Genomic DNA, 20088 nt, shown 5'->3' with positions numbered 1-20088 from the left:
CGTATTGGTTATATGGTTTCACTCATCTCATTTGTGTGGGATTTCTCTAGTTCCTCACACTCTTAATGCTGTTCTGTATTGATTTCTCTAGACACGTCTACTCAATACAACTCCTACACTGATTTCTCTAGACACTCCTACTCAATACAACCCACTGATTTCTCTAGACACTCCTACTCAATACAACCCACTGATTTCTCTAGACACTCCTACTCAATACAACACGTATTGATTTCTCTAGACACTTCTACTCAATACAACACCCTGATTTCTCTAGACACTTCTACTCAATACAACACCCTGATTTCTCTAGACACTTCTACTCAATACAACACCCTGATTTCTCTAGACACTTCTACTCAATACAACCGTATTGATTCCTCAATAGAACACTCCTACTCAATACAACACCCTGATTTCTCTAGACACTTCTACTCAATACAACATTGATTTCCCTGATTTCTCTAGACACTTCTACTCAATACAACACCCTGATTTCTCTAGACACTCCTACTCAATACAACCGTATTGATTTCTCTAGACACGTCTACTCAATACAACACGTATTGATTTCTCTAGACACGTCTACTCAATACAACCCACTGATTTCTCTAGACACTCCTACTCAATACAACCCACTGATTTCTCTAGACACTTCTCAATACAACCCACTGATTTCTCTAGACACTCCTACTCAATACAACCCACTGATTTCTCTAGACACTTCTACTCAATACAACCCACTGATTTCTCTAGACACTTCTACTCAATACAACCCACTGATTTCTCTAGACACTTCTACTCAATACAACCCACTGATTTCTCTAGACACTTCTACTCAATACAACCCACTGATTTCTCTAGACACTTCTACTCAATACAACCCACTGATTTCTCTAGACACTTCTACTCAATACAACCCACTGATTTCTCTAGACACTTCTACTCAATACAACCCACTGATTTCTCTAGACACTTCTACTCAATATAACCCACTGATTTCTCTAGACACTTCTACTCAATACAACCCACTGATTTCTCTAGACACTTCTACTCAATACAACACCCTGATTTCTCTAGACACTTTTACTCAATACAACCCACTGATTTCTCTAGACACTTCTACTCAATACAACCGTATTTCTCTAGACACTTCTACTCAATAAAACCCACTGATTTCTCTAGACACTTCTACTCAATACAACCCACTGATTTCTCTAGACACTTCTACTCAATACAACCCACTGATTTCTCTAGACACTTCTACTCAATACAACCCACTGATTTCTCTAGACACTTCTACTTAATACAACCCACTGATTTCTCTAGACACTTCTACTCAATATAACCCACTGATTTCTCTAGACACTTCTACTCAATACAACCCACTGATTTCTCTAGACACTTCTACTCAATACAACACCCTGATTTCTCTAGACACTTTTACTCAATACAACCCACTGATTTCTCTAGACACTTCTACTCAATACAACCGTATTGATTTCTCTAGACACTTCTACTCAATAAAACCGTATTGATTTCTCTAGACACTTCTACTCAATACAACACCGATTTCTCTAGACACTTCTACTCAATACAACACCCTGATTTCTCTAGACACTTCTACTCAATACAACCCACTGATTTCTCTAGACACTTCTACTCAATACAACACCCTGATTTCTCTAGACACTTCTACTCAATACAACCGTATTGATTCCTCTAGACACTTCTACTCAATACAACACCCTGATTTCTCTAGACACTTCTACTCAATACAACACCCTGATTTCTCTAGACACTCCTACTCAATACAACCCTATTGATTTCTCTAGACACTCCTACTCAATACAACCGTATTGATTTCTCTAGACACTCCTACTCAATACAACACGTATTGATTTCTCTAGACACGTCTACTCAATACAACACACTGATTTCTCTAGACACTCCTACTCAATACAACCCACTGATTTCTCTAGACACTCCTACTCAATACAACCCACTGATTTCTCTAGACACTCCTACTCAATACAACACGTATTGATTTCTCTAGACACTTCTACTCAATACAACACCCTGATTTCTCTAGACACTTCTACTCAATACAACACCCTGATTTCTCTAGACACTTCTACTCAATACAACACCCTGATTTCTCTAGACACTTCTACTCAATACAACCGTATTGATTCCTCTAGACACTCCTACTCAATACAACACCCTGATTTCTCTAGACACTTCTACTCAATACAACACCCTGATTTCTCTAGACACTTCTACTCAATACAACACCCTGATTTCTCTAGACACTCCTACTCAATACAACCGTATTTCTCTAGACACGTCTACTCAATACAACACGTATTGATTTCTCTAGACACGTCTACTCAATACAACACACTGATTTCTCTAGACACTCCTACTCAATACAACCCACTGATTTCTCTAGACACTCCTACTCAATACAACCCACTGATTTCTCTAGACACTCCTACTCAATACAACCCACTACTATAGAGACACTCCTACTCAATACAACACGATTGATTTCTCTAGACACTTCTACTCAATACAACCCACTGATTTCTCTAGACACTCCTACTCAATACAACCCACTGATTTCTCTAGACACTTCTACTCAATACAACCCACTGATTTCTCTAGACACTTCTACTCAATACAACCCACTGATTTCTCTAGACACTTCTACTCAATACAACCCACTGATTTCTCTAGACACTTCTACTCAATACAACCGTATTGATTTCTCTAGACACTTCTACTCAATAAAACCGTATTGATTTCTCTAGACACGTCTACTCAATACAACCCACTGATTTCTCTAGACACTCTACTCAATACAACCCACTGATTTCTCTAGACACTTCTACTCAATACAACCCACTGATTTCTCTAGACACTTCTACTCAATACAACCCACTGATTTCTCTAGACACTTCTACTCAATACAACCCACTGATTTCTCTAGACACTTCTACTCAATACAACCCACTGATTTCTCTAGACACTTCTACTCAATACAACCCACTGATTTCTCTAGACACTTCTACTCAATACAACCCACTGATTTCTCTAGACACTTCTACTCAATACAACCCACTGATTTCTCTAGACACTTCTACTTAATACAACCCACTGATTTCTCTAGACACTTCTACTCAATATAACCCACTGATTTCTCTAGACACTTCTACTCAATACAACCCACTGATTTCTCTAGACACTTCTACTCAATACAACACCCTGATTTCTCTAGACACTTTTACTCAATACAACCCACTGATTTCTCTAGACACTTCTACTCAATACAACCGTATTGATTTCTCTAGACACTTCTACTCAATAAAACCCACTGATTTCTCTAGACACTTCTACTCAATACAACCCACTGATTTCTCTAGACACTTCTACTCAATACAACCCACTGATTTCTCTAGACACTTCTACTCAATACAACCCACTGATTTCTCTAGACACTTCTACTTAATACAACCCACTGATTTCTCTAGACACTTCTACTCAATATAACCCACTGATTTCTCTAGACACTTCTACTCAATACAACCCACTGATTTCTCTAGACACTTCTACTCAATACAACACCCTGATTTCTCTAGACACTTTTACTCAATACAACCCACTGATTTCTCTAGACACTTCTACTCAATACAACCGTATTGATTTCTCTAGACACTTCTACTCAATAAAACCGTATTGATTTCTCTAGACACTTCTACTCAATACAACACCGATTTCTCTAGACACTTCTACTCAATACAACACCCTGATTTCTCTAGACACTTCTACTCAATACAACCCACTGATTTCTCTAGACACTTCTACTCAATACAACACCCTGATTTCTCTAGACACTTCTACTCAATACAACACCCTGATTTCTCTAGACACTTCTACTCAATACAACCGTATTGATTCCTCTAGACACTTCTACTCAATACAACACCCTGATTTCTCTAGACACTTCTACTCAATACAACACCCTGATTTCTCTAGACACTTCTACTCAATACAACCGTATTGATTTCTCTAGACACTCCTACTCAATACAACCCACTGATTTCTCTAGACACTTCTACTCAATACAACACCCTGATTTCTCTAGACACTTCTACTCAATACAACACCCTGATTTCTCTAGACACTTCTACTCAATACAACCCACTGATTTCTCTAGACACTTCTACTCAATACAACACCCTGATTTCTCTAGACACTTCTACTCAATACAACACCCTGATTTCTCTAGACACTTCTACTCAATACAACCGTATTGATTCCTCTAGACACTTCTACTCAATACAACACCCTGATTTCTCTAGACACTTCTACTCAATACAACACCCTGATTTCTCTAGACACTTCTACTCAATACAACCGTATTGATTTCTCTAGACACTCCTACTCAATACAACCCACTGATTTCTCTAGACACTCCTACTCAATACAACCCACTGATTTCTCTAGACACTCCTACTCAATACAACACGTATTGATTTCTCTAGACACTTCTACTCAATACAACACCCTGATTTCTCTAGACACTTCTACTCAATACAACACCCTGATTTCTCTAGACACTTCTACTCAATACAACACCCTGATTTCTCTAGACACTTCTACTCAATACAACACCCTGATTTCTCTAGACACTTCTATAATACAACCGTATTGATTCCTCTAGACACTCCTACTCAATACAACACCCTGATTTCTCTAGACACTTCTACTCAATACAACACCCTGATTTCTCTAGACACTTCTACTCAATACAACACCCTGATTTCTCTAGACACTCCTACTCAATACAACCGTATTGATTTCTCTAGACACGTCTACTCAATACAACACGTATTGATTTCTCTAGACACGTCTACTCAATACAACACACTGATTTCTCTAGACACTCCTACTCAATACAACCCACTGATTTCTCTAGACACTCCTACTCAATACAACCCACTGATTTCTCTAGACACTCCTACTCAATACAACACGTATTGATTTCTCTAGACACTTCTACTCAATACAACACCCTGATTTCTCTAGACACTTCTACTCAATACAACACCCTGATTTCTCTAGACACTTCTACTCAATACAACACCCTGATTTCTCTAGACACTTCTACTCAATACAACCGTATTGATTCCTCTAGACACTCTACTCAATACAACACCACTGATTTCTCTAGACACTTCTACTCAATACAACCCCTGATTTCTCTAGACACTTCTACTCAATACAACACCACTGATTTCTCTAGACACTTCTACTCAATACAACCGTATTGATTTCTCTAGACACTTCTACTCAATACAACACGTATTGATTTCTCTAGACACGTCTACTCAATACAACCCACTGATTTCTCTAGACACTCCTACTCAATACAACCCACTGATTTCTCTAGACACTTCTACTCAATACAACCCACTGATTTCTCTAGACACTTCTACTCAATACAACCCACTGATTTCTCTAGACACTTCTACTCAATACAACCCACTGATTTCTCTAGACACTTCTACTCAATACAACCCACTGATTTCTCTAGACACTTCTACTCAATACAACCCACTGATTTCTCTAGACACTTCTACTCAATACAACCCACTGATTTCTCTAGACACTTCTACTCAATACAACCCACTGATTTCTCTAGACACTTCTACTCAATACAACCCACTGATTTCTCTAGACACTTCTACTCAATACAACCCACTGATTTCTCTAGACACTTCTACTCAATATAACCCACTGATTTCTCTAGACACTTCTACTCAATACAACCCACTGATTTCTCTAGACACTTCTATAATACAACACCCTGATTTCTCTAGACACTTTTACTCAATACAACCCACTGATTTCTCTAGACACTTCTACTCAATACAACCGTATTGATTTCTCTAGACACTTCTACTCAATAAAACCCACTGATTTCTCTAGACACTTCTACTCAATACAACCCACTGATTTCTCTAGACACTTCTACTCAATACAACCCACTGATTTCTCTAGACACTTCTACTCAATACAACCCACTGATTTCTCTAGACACTTCTACTTAATACAACCCACTGATTTCTCTAGACACTTCTACTCAATATAACCCACTGATTTCTCTAGACACTTCTACTCAATACAACCCACTGATTTCTCTAGACACTTCTACTCAATACAACACCCTGATTTCTCTAGACACTTTTACTCAATACAACCCACTGATTTCTCTAGACACTTCTACTCAATACAACCGTATTGATTTCTCTAGACACTTCTACTCAATAAAACCGTATTGATTTCTCTAGACACTTCTACTCAATACAACACCGATTTCTCTAGACACTTCTACTCAATACAACACCCTGATTTCTCTAGACACTTCTACTCAATACAACCCACTGATTTCTCTAGACACTTCTACTCAATACAACACCCTGATTTCTCTAGACACTTCTACTCAATACAACACCCTGATTTCTCTAGACACTTCTACTCAATACAACCGTATTGATTCCTCTAGACACTTCTACTCAATACAACACCCTGATTTCTCTAGACACTTCTACTCAATACAACACCCTGATTTCTCTAGACACTCCTACTCAATACAACCCTATTGATTTCTCTAGACACTCCTACTCAATACAACCGTATTGATTTCTCTAGACACTCCTACTCAATACAACACGTATTGATTTCTCTAGACACGTCTACTCAATACAACACACTGATTTCTCTAGACACTCCTACTCAATACAACCCACTGATTTCTCTAGACACTCCTACTCAATACAACCCACTGATTTCTCTAGACACTCCTACTCAATACAACACGTATTTCTCTAGACACTTCTACTCAATACAACACCCTGATTTCTCTAGACACTTCTACTCAATACAACACCCTGATTTCTCTAGACACTTCTACTCAATACAACACCCTGATTTCTCTAGACACTTCTACTCAATACAACCGTATTGATTCCTCTAGACACTCCTACTCAATACAACACCCTGATTTCTCTAGACACTTCTACTCAATACAACACCCTGATTTCTCTAGACACTTCTACTCAATACAACACCCTGATTTCTCTAGACACTCCTACTCAATACAACCGTATTGATTTCTCTAGACACGTCTACTCAATACAACACGTATTGATTTCTCTAGACACGTCTACTCAATACAACACACTGATTTCTCTAGACACTCCTACTCAATACAACCCACTGATTTCTCTAGACACTCCTACTCAATACAACCCACTGATTTCTCTAGACACTCCTACTCAATACAACCGTATTGATTTCTATAGAGACACTCCTACTCAATACAACACGTATTGATTTCTCTAGACACGTCTACTCAATACAACCCACTGATTTCTCTAGACACTCCTACTCAATACAACCCACTGATTTCTCTAGACACTTCTACTCAATACAACCCACTGATTTCTCTAGACACTTCTACTCAATACAACCCACTGATTTCTCTAGACACTTCTACTCAATACAACCCACTGATTTCTCTAGACACTTCTACTCAATACAACCGTATTGATTTCTCTAGACACTTCTACTCAATAAAACCGTATTGATTTCTCTAGACACGTCTACTCAATACAACCCACTGATTTCTCTAGACACTCCTACTCAATACAACCCACTGATTTCTCTAGACACTTCTACTCAATACAACCCACTGATTTCTCTAGACACTTCTACTCAATACAACCCACTGATTTCTCTAGACACTTCTACTCAATACAACCCACTGATTTCTCTAGACACTTCTACTCAATACAACCCACTGATTTCTCTAGACACTTCTACTCAATACAACCCACTGATTTCTCTAGACACTTCTACTCAATACAACCCACTGATTTCTCTAGACACTTCTACTCAATACAACCCACTGATTTCTCTAGACACTTCTACTCAATACAACCCACTGATTTCTCTAGACACTTCTACTCAATACAACCCACTGATTTCTCTAGACACTTCTACTCAATACAACCCACTGATTTCTCTAGACACTTCTACTCAATACAACAGACACTTCTACTCAATACAACACCCTGATTTCTCTAGACACTTTTACTCAATACAACCCACTGATTTCTCTAGACACTTCTACTCAATACAACCGTATTGATTTCTCTAGACACTTCTACTCAATAAAACCCACTGATTTCTCTAGACACTTCTACTCAATACAACCCACTGATTTCTCTAGACACTTCTACTCAATACAACCCACTGATTTCTCTAGACACTTCTACTCAATACAACCCACTGATTTCTCTAGACACTTCTACTTAATACAACCCACTGATTTCTCTAGACACTTCTACTCAATACAACCCACTGATTTCTCTAGACACTTCTACTCAATACAACCCACTGATTTCTCTAGACACTTCTACTCAATACAACACCCTGATTTCTCTAGACACTTTTACTCAATACAACCCACTGATTTCTCTAGACACTTCTACTCAATACAACCGTATTGATTTCTCTAGACACTTCTACTCAATAAAACCGTATTGATTTCTCTAGACACTTCTACTCAATACAACACCGATTTCTCTAGACACTTCTACTCAATACAACACCCTGATTTCTCTAGACACTTCTACTCAATACAACCCACTGATTTCTCTAGACACTTCTACTCAATACAACACCCTGATTTCTCTAGACACTTCTACTCAATACAACACCCTGATTTCTCTAGACACTTCTACTCAATACAACACCCTGATTTCTCTAGACACTTCTACTCAATACAACACCCTGATTTCTCTAGACACTTCTACTCAATACAACACCCTGATTTCTCTAGACACTTCTACTCAATACAACCGTATTGATTTCTCTAGACACTCCTACTCAATACAACCCACTGATTTCTCTAGACACTCCTACTCAATACAACCCACTGATTTCTCTAGACACTTCTACTCAATACAACACCCTGATTTCTCTAGACACTTCTACTCAATACAACACCCTGATTTCTCTAGACACTTCTACTCAATACAACCGTATTGATTCCTCTAGACACTCCTACTCAATACAACACCCTGATTTCTCTAGACACTTCTACTCAATACAACACCCTGATTTCTCTAGACACTTCTACTCAATACAACACCCTGATTTCTCTAGACACTCCTACTCAATACAACCGTATTGATTTCTCTAGACACTTCTACTCAATACAACACGTATTGATTTCTCTAGACACGTCTACTCAATACAACACACTGATTTCTCTAGACACTCCTACTCAATACAACCCACTGATTTCTCTAGACACTCCTACTCAATACAACCCACTGATTTCTCTAGACACTCCTACTCAATACAACCGTATTGATTTCTCTAGACACTCCTACTCAATACAACACGTATTGATTTCTCTAGACACGTCTACTCAATACAACCCACTGATTTCTCTAGACACTCCTACTCAATACAACCCACTGATTTCTCTAGACACTTCTACTCAATACAACCCACTGATTTCTCTAGACACTTCTACTCAATACAACCCACTGATTTCTCTAGACACTTCTACTCAATACAACCCACTGATTTCTCTAGACACTTCTACTCAATACAACCGTATTGATTTCTCTAGACACTTCTACTCAATAAAACCGTATTGATTTCTCTAGACACTTCTACTCAATACAACACCGATTTCTCTAGACACTTCTACTCAATACAACACCCTGATTTCTCTAGACACTTCTACTCAATACAACCCACTGATTTCTCTAGACACTTCTACTCAATACAACCCATTGATTTCTCTAGACACTTCTACTCAATAAAACCGTATTGACTAGACACTTCTACTCAATAAAACCGTATTGATTTCTCTAGACACTTCTACTCAATACAACACCCTGATTTCTCTAGACACTTCTACTCAATACAACCGTATTGATTCCTCTAGACACTCCTACTCAATACAACACCCTGATTTCTCTAGACACTTCTACTCAATACAACACCCTGATTTCTCTAGACACTTCTACTCAATACAACACCCTGATTTCTCTAGACACTCCTACTCAATACAACACGTATTGATTTCTCTAGACACTTCTACTCAATACAACACCCTGATTTCTCTAGACACTTCTACTCAATACAACACCCTGATTTCTCTAGACACTTCTACTCAATACAACACCCTGATTTCTCTAGACACTTCTACTCAATACAACCGTATTGATTCCTCTAGACACTCCTACTCAATACAACACCCTGATTTCTCTAGACACTTCTACTCAATACAACCGTATTGATTTCTCTAGACACTCCTACTCAATACAACACGTATTGATTTCTCTAGACACGTCTACTCAATACAACACACTGATTTCTCTAGACACTCCTACTCAATACAACCCACTGATTTCTCTAGACACTCCTACTCAATACAACCCACTGATTTCTCTAGACACTTCTACTCAATACAACACGTATTGATTTCTCTAGACACTTCTACTCAATACAACACCCTGATTTCTCTAGACACTTCTACTCAATACAACACCCTGATTTCTCTAGACACTTCTACTCAATACAACACCCTGATTTCTCTAGACACTTCTACTCAATACAACCGTATTGATTCCTCTAGACACTCCTACTCAATACAACACCCTGATTTCTCTAGACACTTCTACTCAATACAACACCCTGATTTCTCTAGACACTTCTACTCAATACAACACCCTGATTTCTCTAGACACTCCTACTCAATACAACCGTATTGATTTCTCTAGACACGTCTACTCAATACAACACGTATTGATTTCTCTAGACACGTCTACTCAATACAACACACTGATTTCTCTAGACACTCCTACTCAATACAACCCACTGATTTCTCTAGACACTCCTACTCAATACAACCCACTGATTTCTCTAGACACTCCTACTCAATACAACCGTATTGATTTCTATAGAGACACTCCTACTCAATACAACACGTATTGATTTCTCTAGACACGTCTACTCAATACAACCCACTGATTTCTCTAGACACTCCTACTCAATACAACCCACTGATTTCTCTAGACACTTCTACTCAATACAACCCACTGATTTCTCACTTCTAGATTTCACACTTCTACTCAATACAACCCACTGATTTCTCTAGACACTTCTACTCAATACAACCCACTGATTTCTCTAGACACTTCTACTCAATACAACACCCTGATTTCTCTAGACACTTCTACTCAATACAACACCCTGATTTCTCTAGACACTCCTACTCAATACAACCGTATTGATTTCTCTAGACACTTCTACTCAATACAACACGTATTGATTTCTCTAGACACTTCTACTCAATACAACACACTGATTTCTCTAGACACTCCTACTCAATACAACCCACTGATTTCTCTAGACACTTCTACTCAATACAACCCACTGATTTCTCTAGACACTTCTACTCAATACTCAATACAACCCACTGATTTCTCTAGACACTCCTACTCAATACAACCCCTGATTTCTCTAGACACTCCTACTCAATACAACACGTATTGATTTCTCTAGACACGTCTACTCAATACAACCCACTGATTTCTCTAGACACTCCTACTCAATACAACCCACTGATTTCTCTAGACACTTCTACTCAATACAACCCACTGATTTCTCTAGACACTTCTACTCAATACAACCCACTGATTTCTCTAGACACTTCTACTCAATACAACCCACTGATTTCTCTAGACACTTCTACTCAATACAACCCACTGATTTCTCTAGACACTTCTACTCAATACAACCCACTGATTTCTCTAGACACTTCTACTCAATACAACCGTATTGATTTCTCTAGACACTTCTACTCAATACAACCCACTGATTTCTCTAGACACTTCTCCTCAATACAACACAAATTGAATTTAACTTCACACTGTATAATAGAATACTGCAAAGAATGGCTGATTTGCCCCAACTTGCAAAGGCCTACCTGTGATTTGTCTGGACGAATGGGAGGAAGGAATACACATGCATACTGATCTGCATATCATTGTAGCAGTACAGGGAGAACACTGCATGAAACCCTCCCTCTTCAGTAAACAGACCCACACACTCTCCCTCAGTCTCAAAAACACTCCCAAACATACTGCTGTCAACTTTAAAAACCTTATGCACCAAACAGAATTTAAGGAGCACCAGAAAGACATTTTAGGCTTCCAATAGGCCAACATGATTCAAAAAGGGTAGGATTCATTTCTCATGAGTAGCAAAGCAGACCCTTTCTTCCTGTGCCAATCACATTTGCCTAGACCTAGTGTCAAGTTAGGTTGTTAGCTAGGAAACATGACTGAACATTGTTATCAAACCGATAGAGACCCGGGATTTGTTTCAAACGGCCAGCAACATGGTTTGTGAAATTATGTTTTTAGAAAGGGGATCTCCGGTAAAATGTCCTCTTTTTTTTACCGTTTCAGCAAGAGACAAGTCATTTTCTTTGCTGTAAGCTGCAAGCATGCCTTTTGCGAAGCTGTGCCCCATTTGTCCTCTAGCACTCACAGGCTGTGTGACAGAACTTGCAAAGTCTACTCAGACTGGCTTGTGCTCTTGGTTATGCAAGGGGTGAAATTATACAATGTATCAACTTCACTTGCTCTGCAAGCTGCTCCAATGTATCAGAAGACAGCGTCCCCACACGCCATCACATCCCCACACGCCATCCCGGCTATATATATATTTTTTTAATTGATGGAGGACTAAATGCCGCAGGAAGACCAGACAGAGATGCAGGTGAGTGATGGCTGGAAGGTGATCCAGCTGCTGGCTGGCTGTGTACAGCTGCCACATGTGAAAGGAGCATGAAAGTGAAGCGGACATTATTGGACGGGCGCATACAAGAGTCTAGTTAATGTTGCTTAAATTCAACTGAATTTCTAAACAAAACTGTTTTGGTAGGGACAACAAAAAAACGTGGTAGTATCTTAAACAGTACTACGGTATTCTAAAATGTTGGTATCATAAGTACCATGAGGTTTTGGTACCATGATATTATCCTGGTACCGGTATACCATGCAACACTACTAGTCTATGTAGATAATTTGCTTTACTGACAATATTGCAATGTTAAACCGAATCAGACGTTTAAATCTACAAATGTTTGACGTATAACGGCTGAGAGTAGTTGTGATCCAGGAAAGTCAAGCATAGATGAGCAGCCGACATGACTCAATTTACTCTAAAAAGGTCCAAAGTAATGAAATGGCACGGGAGTGCCTAGTGCCTCAAAATGTACGCACTGAGGATGGGTGTGTGGAGCAGGGTAGAAGGCATACTAAGAAACACCCTTTGTTTCATGTGTATTGTGAATACAACTGTATATAACAGTACAGATGTCCAGCCGACCTCTTCACCCATCAGGTTGCATCTTCTTGGTCATTTACATATTCATAAATTAAAAACCTTTTCAATCAACACAGCCACCGACCAGTAGAACCAGAGAGGATGCCAGGACTTTTAAGATTACATTTATCAGACCCCCCCCCCCCAATGAGAAGCAGACATTTTTTGTTTTAACCAGCCGAAGCTTAAGCTACTCTTTTTGTTCACCTCTCCAAGCCAGCAGCATACCACCCTACATTCCAATGTTGGCTTGCCCTCTGAAGCTAAGCAGGGTCAGTCCTGGTTGGTCCCTGGATGGGAGACCAGGTGCTGCTGGAAGCGGTGTTGGCAGACCAGTAGGGGGCACTCTCTGGTCTAAGGAGATCCCAATGCCCCAGGGCATTGAAGGGTACATTGCACTGCATAGGATGCAGTCTTTCGGATGGGACGTTAAATGGATTTACTGACTCTGTGGTCATAAGAAAATCCCATGGCACTTATCATGAGTAGGTGTGTTAACCCCGGTGATAAGGCAAAATTCCCAAGCTGGCCCCATTTCATCATCCACCTGATAGTTCATGTGTGGTGAGCGTTCTGGCACAAAATGGTTGCCGTGAGTGCCACACGGTGGTGGATGAGGAGAGGTTCTCTCCTTAAAGAGCTTCTGAGTACCTCAGTTTGTAGAAAAGCGCTATATAATTCCCATTCATTCTCACCTTTCAGATGACGACCCCCCCACCCCCAGCAGGTTGAGTTAAAATGCACTCACTTGACTGAATTATCAATGTAACATTCGTTTCTGATGCTATAACAATAATGCACTTATCAATTGGGCGCCCCCTCAAAGAGCCACCCATCGTGGTCTATCTAACCATAAAGAACACACCCTTTAGAGTCCACCTCGTCCACACTTTGATGTTAAAAGCAGTGAACACATCAAAGTGAAAGACTCAGGAAGGGGAGAACTAAAGTAAACCAAGAGTATATTCTTATGCTGATTTGGCAGGGGCCTTGCATTTTCTGCTGCACTGATCAAATAGATGCAGGATAAGGAGAATGAAGGGACATTTGCACCTTGATCATCCTTGGTTTCCTGCTTTGATAAACATCAAAGCCTGTTTTTAAATTCAGACCTGGCTGGCCGGCAGGCAGGCAGCACCACGACACATCACATCCCCAGCCATGTATATCTCTTACAGAGGTAGGTGAGCCCATGATGACGAAACCACAAAGGATGAGTTCAGATTTTCACACCAATCTGATTTCAGTCATATGTGGTGTAACACAGATATTGAGCCCACAGTGCTAGCCCTTGGCCGATGTCTAGCTAGGTAGACAATAGGCCTACTGCTAGCTGTACTATAGAATAACAAAGTCGGCCCCGCCTCTGACTCTAGGTAACAGATTCAAGTTCGGTGAGTGTAAAGCAGTTTCCACTCTCTGCAATGTCCTGGTTTCACAGAGTTCACCTGGAAGGGAATGGGACTCATCTATGCCTCAGGAACTAGAAAAGAAAACATCTAGCCTAACTAGAACTGAAATAACTTGAAGAATTTCTGCCGAAGGCACTCTCGACAAAAAACGTGAGACTGAGAAATGCGGAAACTATGTGGCATGTGGAATATGCCATTTGAAAGCTTCTGTGACAACTTGATTGAAATGGCTTATAGCTTTCATGACCACTTGATAGCAGGGTTATGAATTCACTCAAGCCAGAAAGACAGAGGCCTACACAAAATGGTTGTGTCTATGGACACTAAATGTGTTTGCAACACAAACATCAGAGGGTCGTCTTTGGTGACCATTAAAAGCAAGTTTGAGGACAATTTGGAATGTGACAAATGTAAAATGTTCCTTAATGTTTAAAAACATTAGTTAAAATAATAAGAAACATTGTTAAATCAATTACAAAATTCCACATCAATTTACAAGACAGAATGTTTCAATTACGTATGTATGAACAACTAGGTCCGGTCGATGAAGTTATATCTACCACATCCCTTTACAGACATATTACTGTAGATGCGTTATGTCGATAGCGACAATTGATAAGTTAAGACAGTTTAAAAAAGTGCCGCATCAGGTCTGTACCTTTTCAGACAGTGCAGTAGTGGCCAAAAGTTTTGAGAATGAGACAAATATTAATTTCCACAAAGTTTGCTGCTTCAGTGTCTTTAGATATTTGTGTCAGATGTTACTATGGAATGAATACTGAAGTATAATTACAAGCATTTCATAAGTGTCAAAGGCTTTTATTGACAATTACATTGATGCAAAGAGACAATATTTGCAGTGTTGACCCTTTTTCAAGACCTCTGCAATCCACCCTGGCATGCTGTCAATTAACTTCTGGGCCACATCCTGACTGATGGCAGCCCATTCTTGCATAATCAATGCTTGGAGTTTGTCAGGATTTGTGGGTTAAAAAAATAGATGTTTTGTTCCCTGAGCCACTTAGTTATCACTTTTGCCTTATGGCAAGGTGCTCCATCATGCTGGGAAAGGCATTGTTCGTCACCAAACTGTTCCTGGATGGTTGGGATGTGTTGGTGCCATTCTTTATTCATGGCTGTGTTTACATTTACATTTAAGTCATTTAGCAGACGCTCTTATCCAGAGCGACTTACAAAATTGTGAGTGAGCCCACTCCCTTGATTGAGAAGCAAGCCCACACATGAATGGTCTCAGGATGCTTTACTGTTGGCATGACACAGGACTGATGGTAGCTTTTTTTTCCGGATTCCCCAAACAATCGGAAAGGGGATTCAGAGAAAATGACTTTACCCCAATCCTCAGCAGTCCAATCCCTGTACCTTTTGTAGAATATCAGTCTGTCCCTGAGGTTTTTCCTGGAGAGAAGTGGCTTCTTCGCTGCCCTTCTTGACATCAGGCCAACCTCCAAGTCTTCTCACTGTGCGTGCAGATGCACTCACACCTGCCTGCTGCCATTCCTGAGCAAGCTCTGTACTGGTGGTGACCCGATTCCGCAGCTGAATCAACTTTAGGAGACGGCCATGGCGCTTGCTGGACTTTCTTGGGCGCCCTGAAGCCTTCTTCACAACAATTGAACTGCTCTCCTTGAAGTTCTTGTTGATTCGATAAAAGGTTGATTTAGGTACAATCTTACTGGCAGCAATATCCTTGCCTGTGAAGCTTTTTTGTACAAAGCAATGATGACGGCACATTTCCTTGCAGGTAACCATGGTTGACAGAGGAAGAACGATTCCAAGCACCACCCTCCTTTTGAAGCTTCCGGTCTGTTATTCTAACTCAGTCAGCCTGACAGAGTGATCTCCAGCCTTGTTCTCATCAACACTCACACCTGTGTTAATGAGAGAATCACTGACGATGTCAGCTGGTCCTTTTGCGGCAGGGCTGAAATGCAGTGGAAATGTTTTTTGGGGGATTCAGTTCATTTGCATGGCAAAGAGGGATTTTGCAATGAATTGCAATTCATCTGATCACTCTCCATAACATTCTGGAGTATATGCAAATTGCCATAATACAAACTGAAGCAGCAGACTTTGGGAAAATTAATATTTGTGTCATTCAAAACCTTTGGCCACGACTGTAGAATTCTGCTTCGGCGTAAAAATGTTCTGTATTTTTTCCCTGACAACAATAGACGCTGCTGTGTTATTTATGCAGTTTAATGGTATGGTAGCTAGATGTGTCATACTAAAATGTATTGGTAAGTCACGGTATTTAACAAACTTTAAAGTCATTTTTTAGGAGGGAGTAGTCTGCGAGCATGCAGCAGGCGAGCCGGCTTCGCGCAGTAGCTCAAGATTATGATTGACAGTTCTGGTTGCCTAGTGATGGAAGCAGTAATTCCTTTAAAGACAAGTACGTGTCAGTTCATCTCACCAGAGAAGGTTTCGTGTGGGCATTTAAAAAAAAAACATAGTGTAGACTACCCTAACAAACATGCTGCAGCGCTTTCAAGGGGCCACATTCCATCGTCTGAAAAGCGTAATCAAAACAGGCTACTGGTATTGTGATTTCATATGAGTAAAAAAAAACACAGGCTATGCTTGGAGGGTATACCAGTTATAATGTTAACATGGGCATTTTGAAATACTGACTGTAAAATGTATAAAAAATATATTACAATAACCACCTAAGATATGCCAAATAAAATATCTCCAGCTCGGGGCTCCAACTATGCATTTGGTTTGCGAACTTTTTAGCTAAGTAGCTAGCTTGCAAGATCAAGCTGTTTGTTTTTTACAGCAGAGAATCAAATCGCCTCCTGGATCAAGATCCCTGCTGCTTACAATTGTTTTGTGCGAAGATAATATAGACCATAGAAATACATAAGGTCTTCTTGTGTATGAAGGTCAGGATATGAAGATCCGGATACGGCCCAACCCTAGAGTAGAATACCCCATGCTCGCGAGGCCCAAAGCCGTAGGTGCCAGAATAGGCTAGGATATTCTATTCACAACAGACCGAAGTCTGCACACCGCTAGCCAAGAGACAGAGCAGGCAGGCCAGCACGAGAGAGAGAGGCGGGCATGAGAAGGCAGGCTGGCGGTCATATATTAAGATAATCTATAAACACAGAAAACAATATGTTTTTATAACTGAACTGTGATTTAAAATGTTTTTCAGTTAAGGGTATATTTGTTTAACATTATGGGTCCCAACTTGGTTTAAACGTTTTAACTTTTAAACGTTCACACCCCTAAGGACAATACATCAATGTCACCAGAGGGCCTTCTCCACTGACTAGGCCTATGTGCACCACACAATAAACGGAAGAAAAACATCATGAAGGTGTAGAAGGGTTGAAAAACCAGGAACCAAAAATAAGCAAAACAGGTCCAAAAGAGGGAGGGAGTACTTACTAACACCTTTCTTTCCCTTTTATGTTTAAAAACGTTTTGGGACAGTGTGCACTAATAATTACGACCAGGGCATTATTCACTGTGTCTACTGACCACATGCACCACCTCTGGGTAGATGGGCTCTGTGATGACGTTCCTGTTGTGGGTGATGTACTCCACCATCTCGCTGAGCGCTGCCCGCTTCACCTCCTTCCATTTCAGGTCGCTCAGAGGGTCCGACAGAAAGTCAAACAGGACGCAGCACTGACGCAGCTTCTGGACAAACAACTTTTCCTGCTCCGCCGGCGGGACATCTGAGAGGGGGGAGAGAGATGAGTCAGATTCATTATCCACACAAGGAAATTAATTTTCACTGCTTGACAAAATACACAGAATAAAGACAAATTCACAGCACGTGCTGTAGGCAAAATAACCAAAAACCCAGCCACTTAGAGAATGAGTGAGTGAAAAAATACACAACATAAAAAAAGTCTGACGCTGACGCTCCTGATTACAGAGCCTACTGATTATATACAAATGTAAACACTTTCAATTCAGGCTCAGGGGCACAGAGCATGGTAGCCATAAAATAAACATTAACATCCAAATATCTGCTCAGTCTCCTTTCTGTGCATGAAGGCTCACTCAGGTAGATACACTACATGATCAAAAGTATGTGGAAAATCTCATTACAAAATCTAGGGCATTAATGTGAAGTTATTGTTGTTGGAAAAGGTGACATCCTATGACTGTGCCACATTGAAAGTCACAGCTATTCAGTAAGGCCATTTACTGCCAATGTCTATGGAGAATGCATGGCGGTGTGCTTGATTTTATACACCTGTCAGCAAAAGGTATGGCTGAAATAGCCAAATCCACTCATTTGAAGGGGTGTCCACATACTTTTGTATATAGTGTAGCTAGCGAGCTCATCACGCATCATTGCCGTGTGCACTGTGCATGCGATGACTGACCACAACCTGACAGAAATCAATATTTAGAAGCAGCCAGCTTCATACACTAGGCCAACATGACAATTCCAATCTGAAGAGAAAACAAATGCAGTCTAACAAAGCTCTCCGACGGTGCATTCTGGTAAACCACTCAGAATGTGTACCCAACACAGGTTAAAATAAACAAACGCTATTAGTTTTTAAATGATTTATAAATGAGTGCCTTGAATGTTTTTGTTGCAAGTTTGTCGTTTTGATCTTGGTTGAACTGACCTACTACCACTACCTGCACACTAGGTCACCACTGAAGCAGGAGAGAGAAAGGACTTTGGATCAGGGGCCATATACACAAAACAGCTTTGACAAAGATGGTGGTATATACTGACAAGATACTGGAGTCACCGCTCTTACAATGGGTTAAATGTTCCCAAAGACCAAACTCGGATATAAAAATTCTCAAAGATGGAGGAAAAAACTATGCTCGCATGATGGGTACCCTAACCATGGCTGGTTAGCTGAGACTTAAACATTCATTTTGGTTCCCAGAACGAGTTCAATACCTTGAGTTCAATACCTTACCTGGTCAGGTACATTGGTGCTAAGGATTTCATCTATACAGACTTGCTGGATTTAAGCCCTTATAAATAATTTCTGACAGATAAAACCCTCAATGTACAAATTAACCTATTTTAACAAACCTTTATTTGTTTACTTTTGTATTGTATATTGCTTTTTATATAAGCCCTTGGGCTTCCAACCACATCCACTTCATTATCAATTGTTTTTTTGGGGGGTGGGTATTTTCTTAACTGCATTGTTGGTTAAGGGCTTGCAAGTAAGCA

General features: G+C 40.0%; 1 protein-coding gene across 5 annotated transcripts in view; it reads right to left on the bottom strand.

Moving 5' to 3' along the window:
* Window positions 1–20088, bottom strand: part of LOC123995312 (serine/threonine-protein phosphatase 2A 56 kDa regulatory subunit gamma isoform-like) — a 122665-nt gene that overhangs the window by 81177 nt on the left and 21400 nt on the right. For all 5 annotated transcript variants that reach the window (XM_046298835.1, XM_046298836.1, XM_046298837.1 and 2 more), the window contains one exon: window positions 18408–18607. In XM_046298835.1, the coding sequence (XP_046154791.1) occupies window positions 18408–18607 (200 nt within the window). The remainder of the gene's footprint in view (window positions 1–18407; window positions 18608–20088) is intronic.

The sequence above is a fragment of the Oncorhynchus gorbuscha genome, linkage group LG14 (assembly GCF_021184085.1).
Source record: "Oncorhynchus gorbuscha isolate QuinsamMale2020 ecotype Even-year linkage group LG14, OgorEven_v1.0, whole genome shotgun sequence".
NCBI lineage: Eukaryota > Metazoa > Chordata > Actinopteri > Salmoniformes > Salmonidae > Oncorhynchus > Oncorhynchus gorbuscha.
The sequence above is the reverse complement of the archived record's forward strand: the minus strand, read 5'-3'. Positions and strand labels throughout refer to the sequence as shown.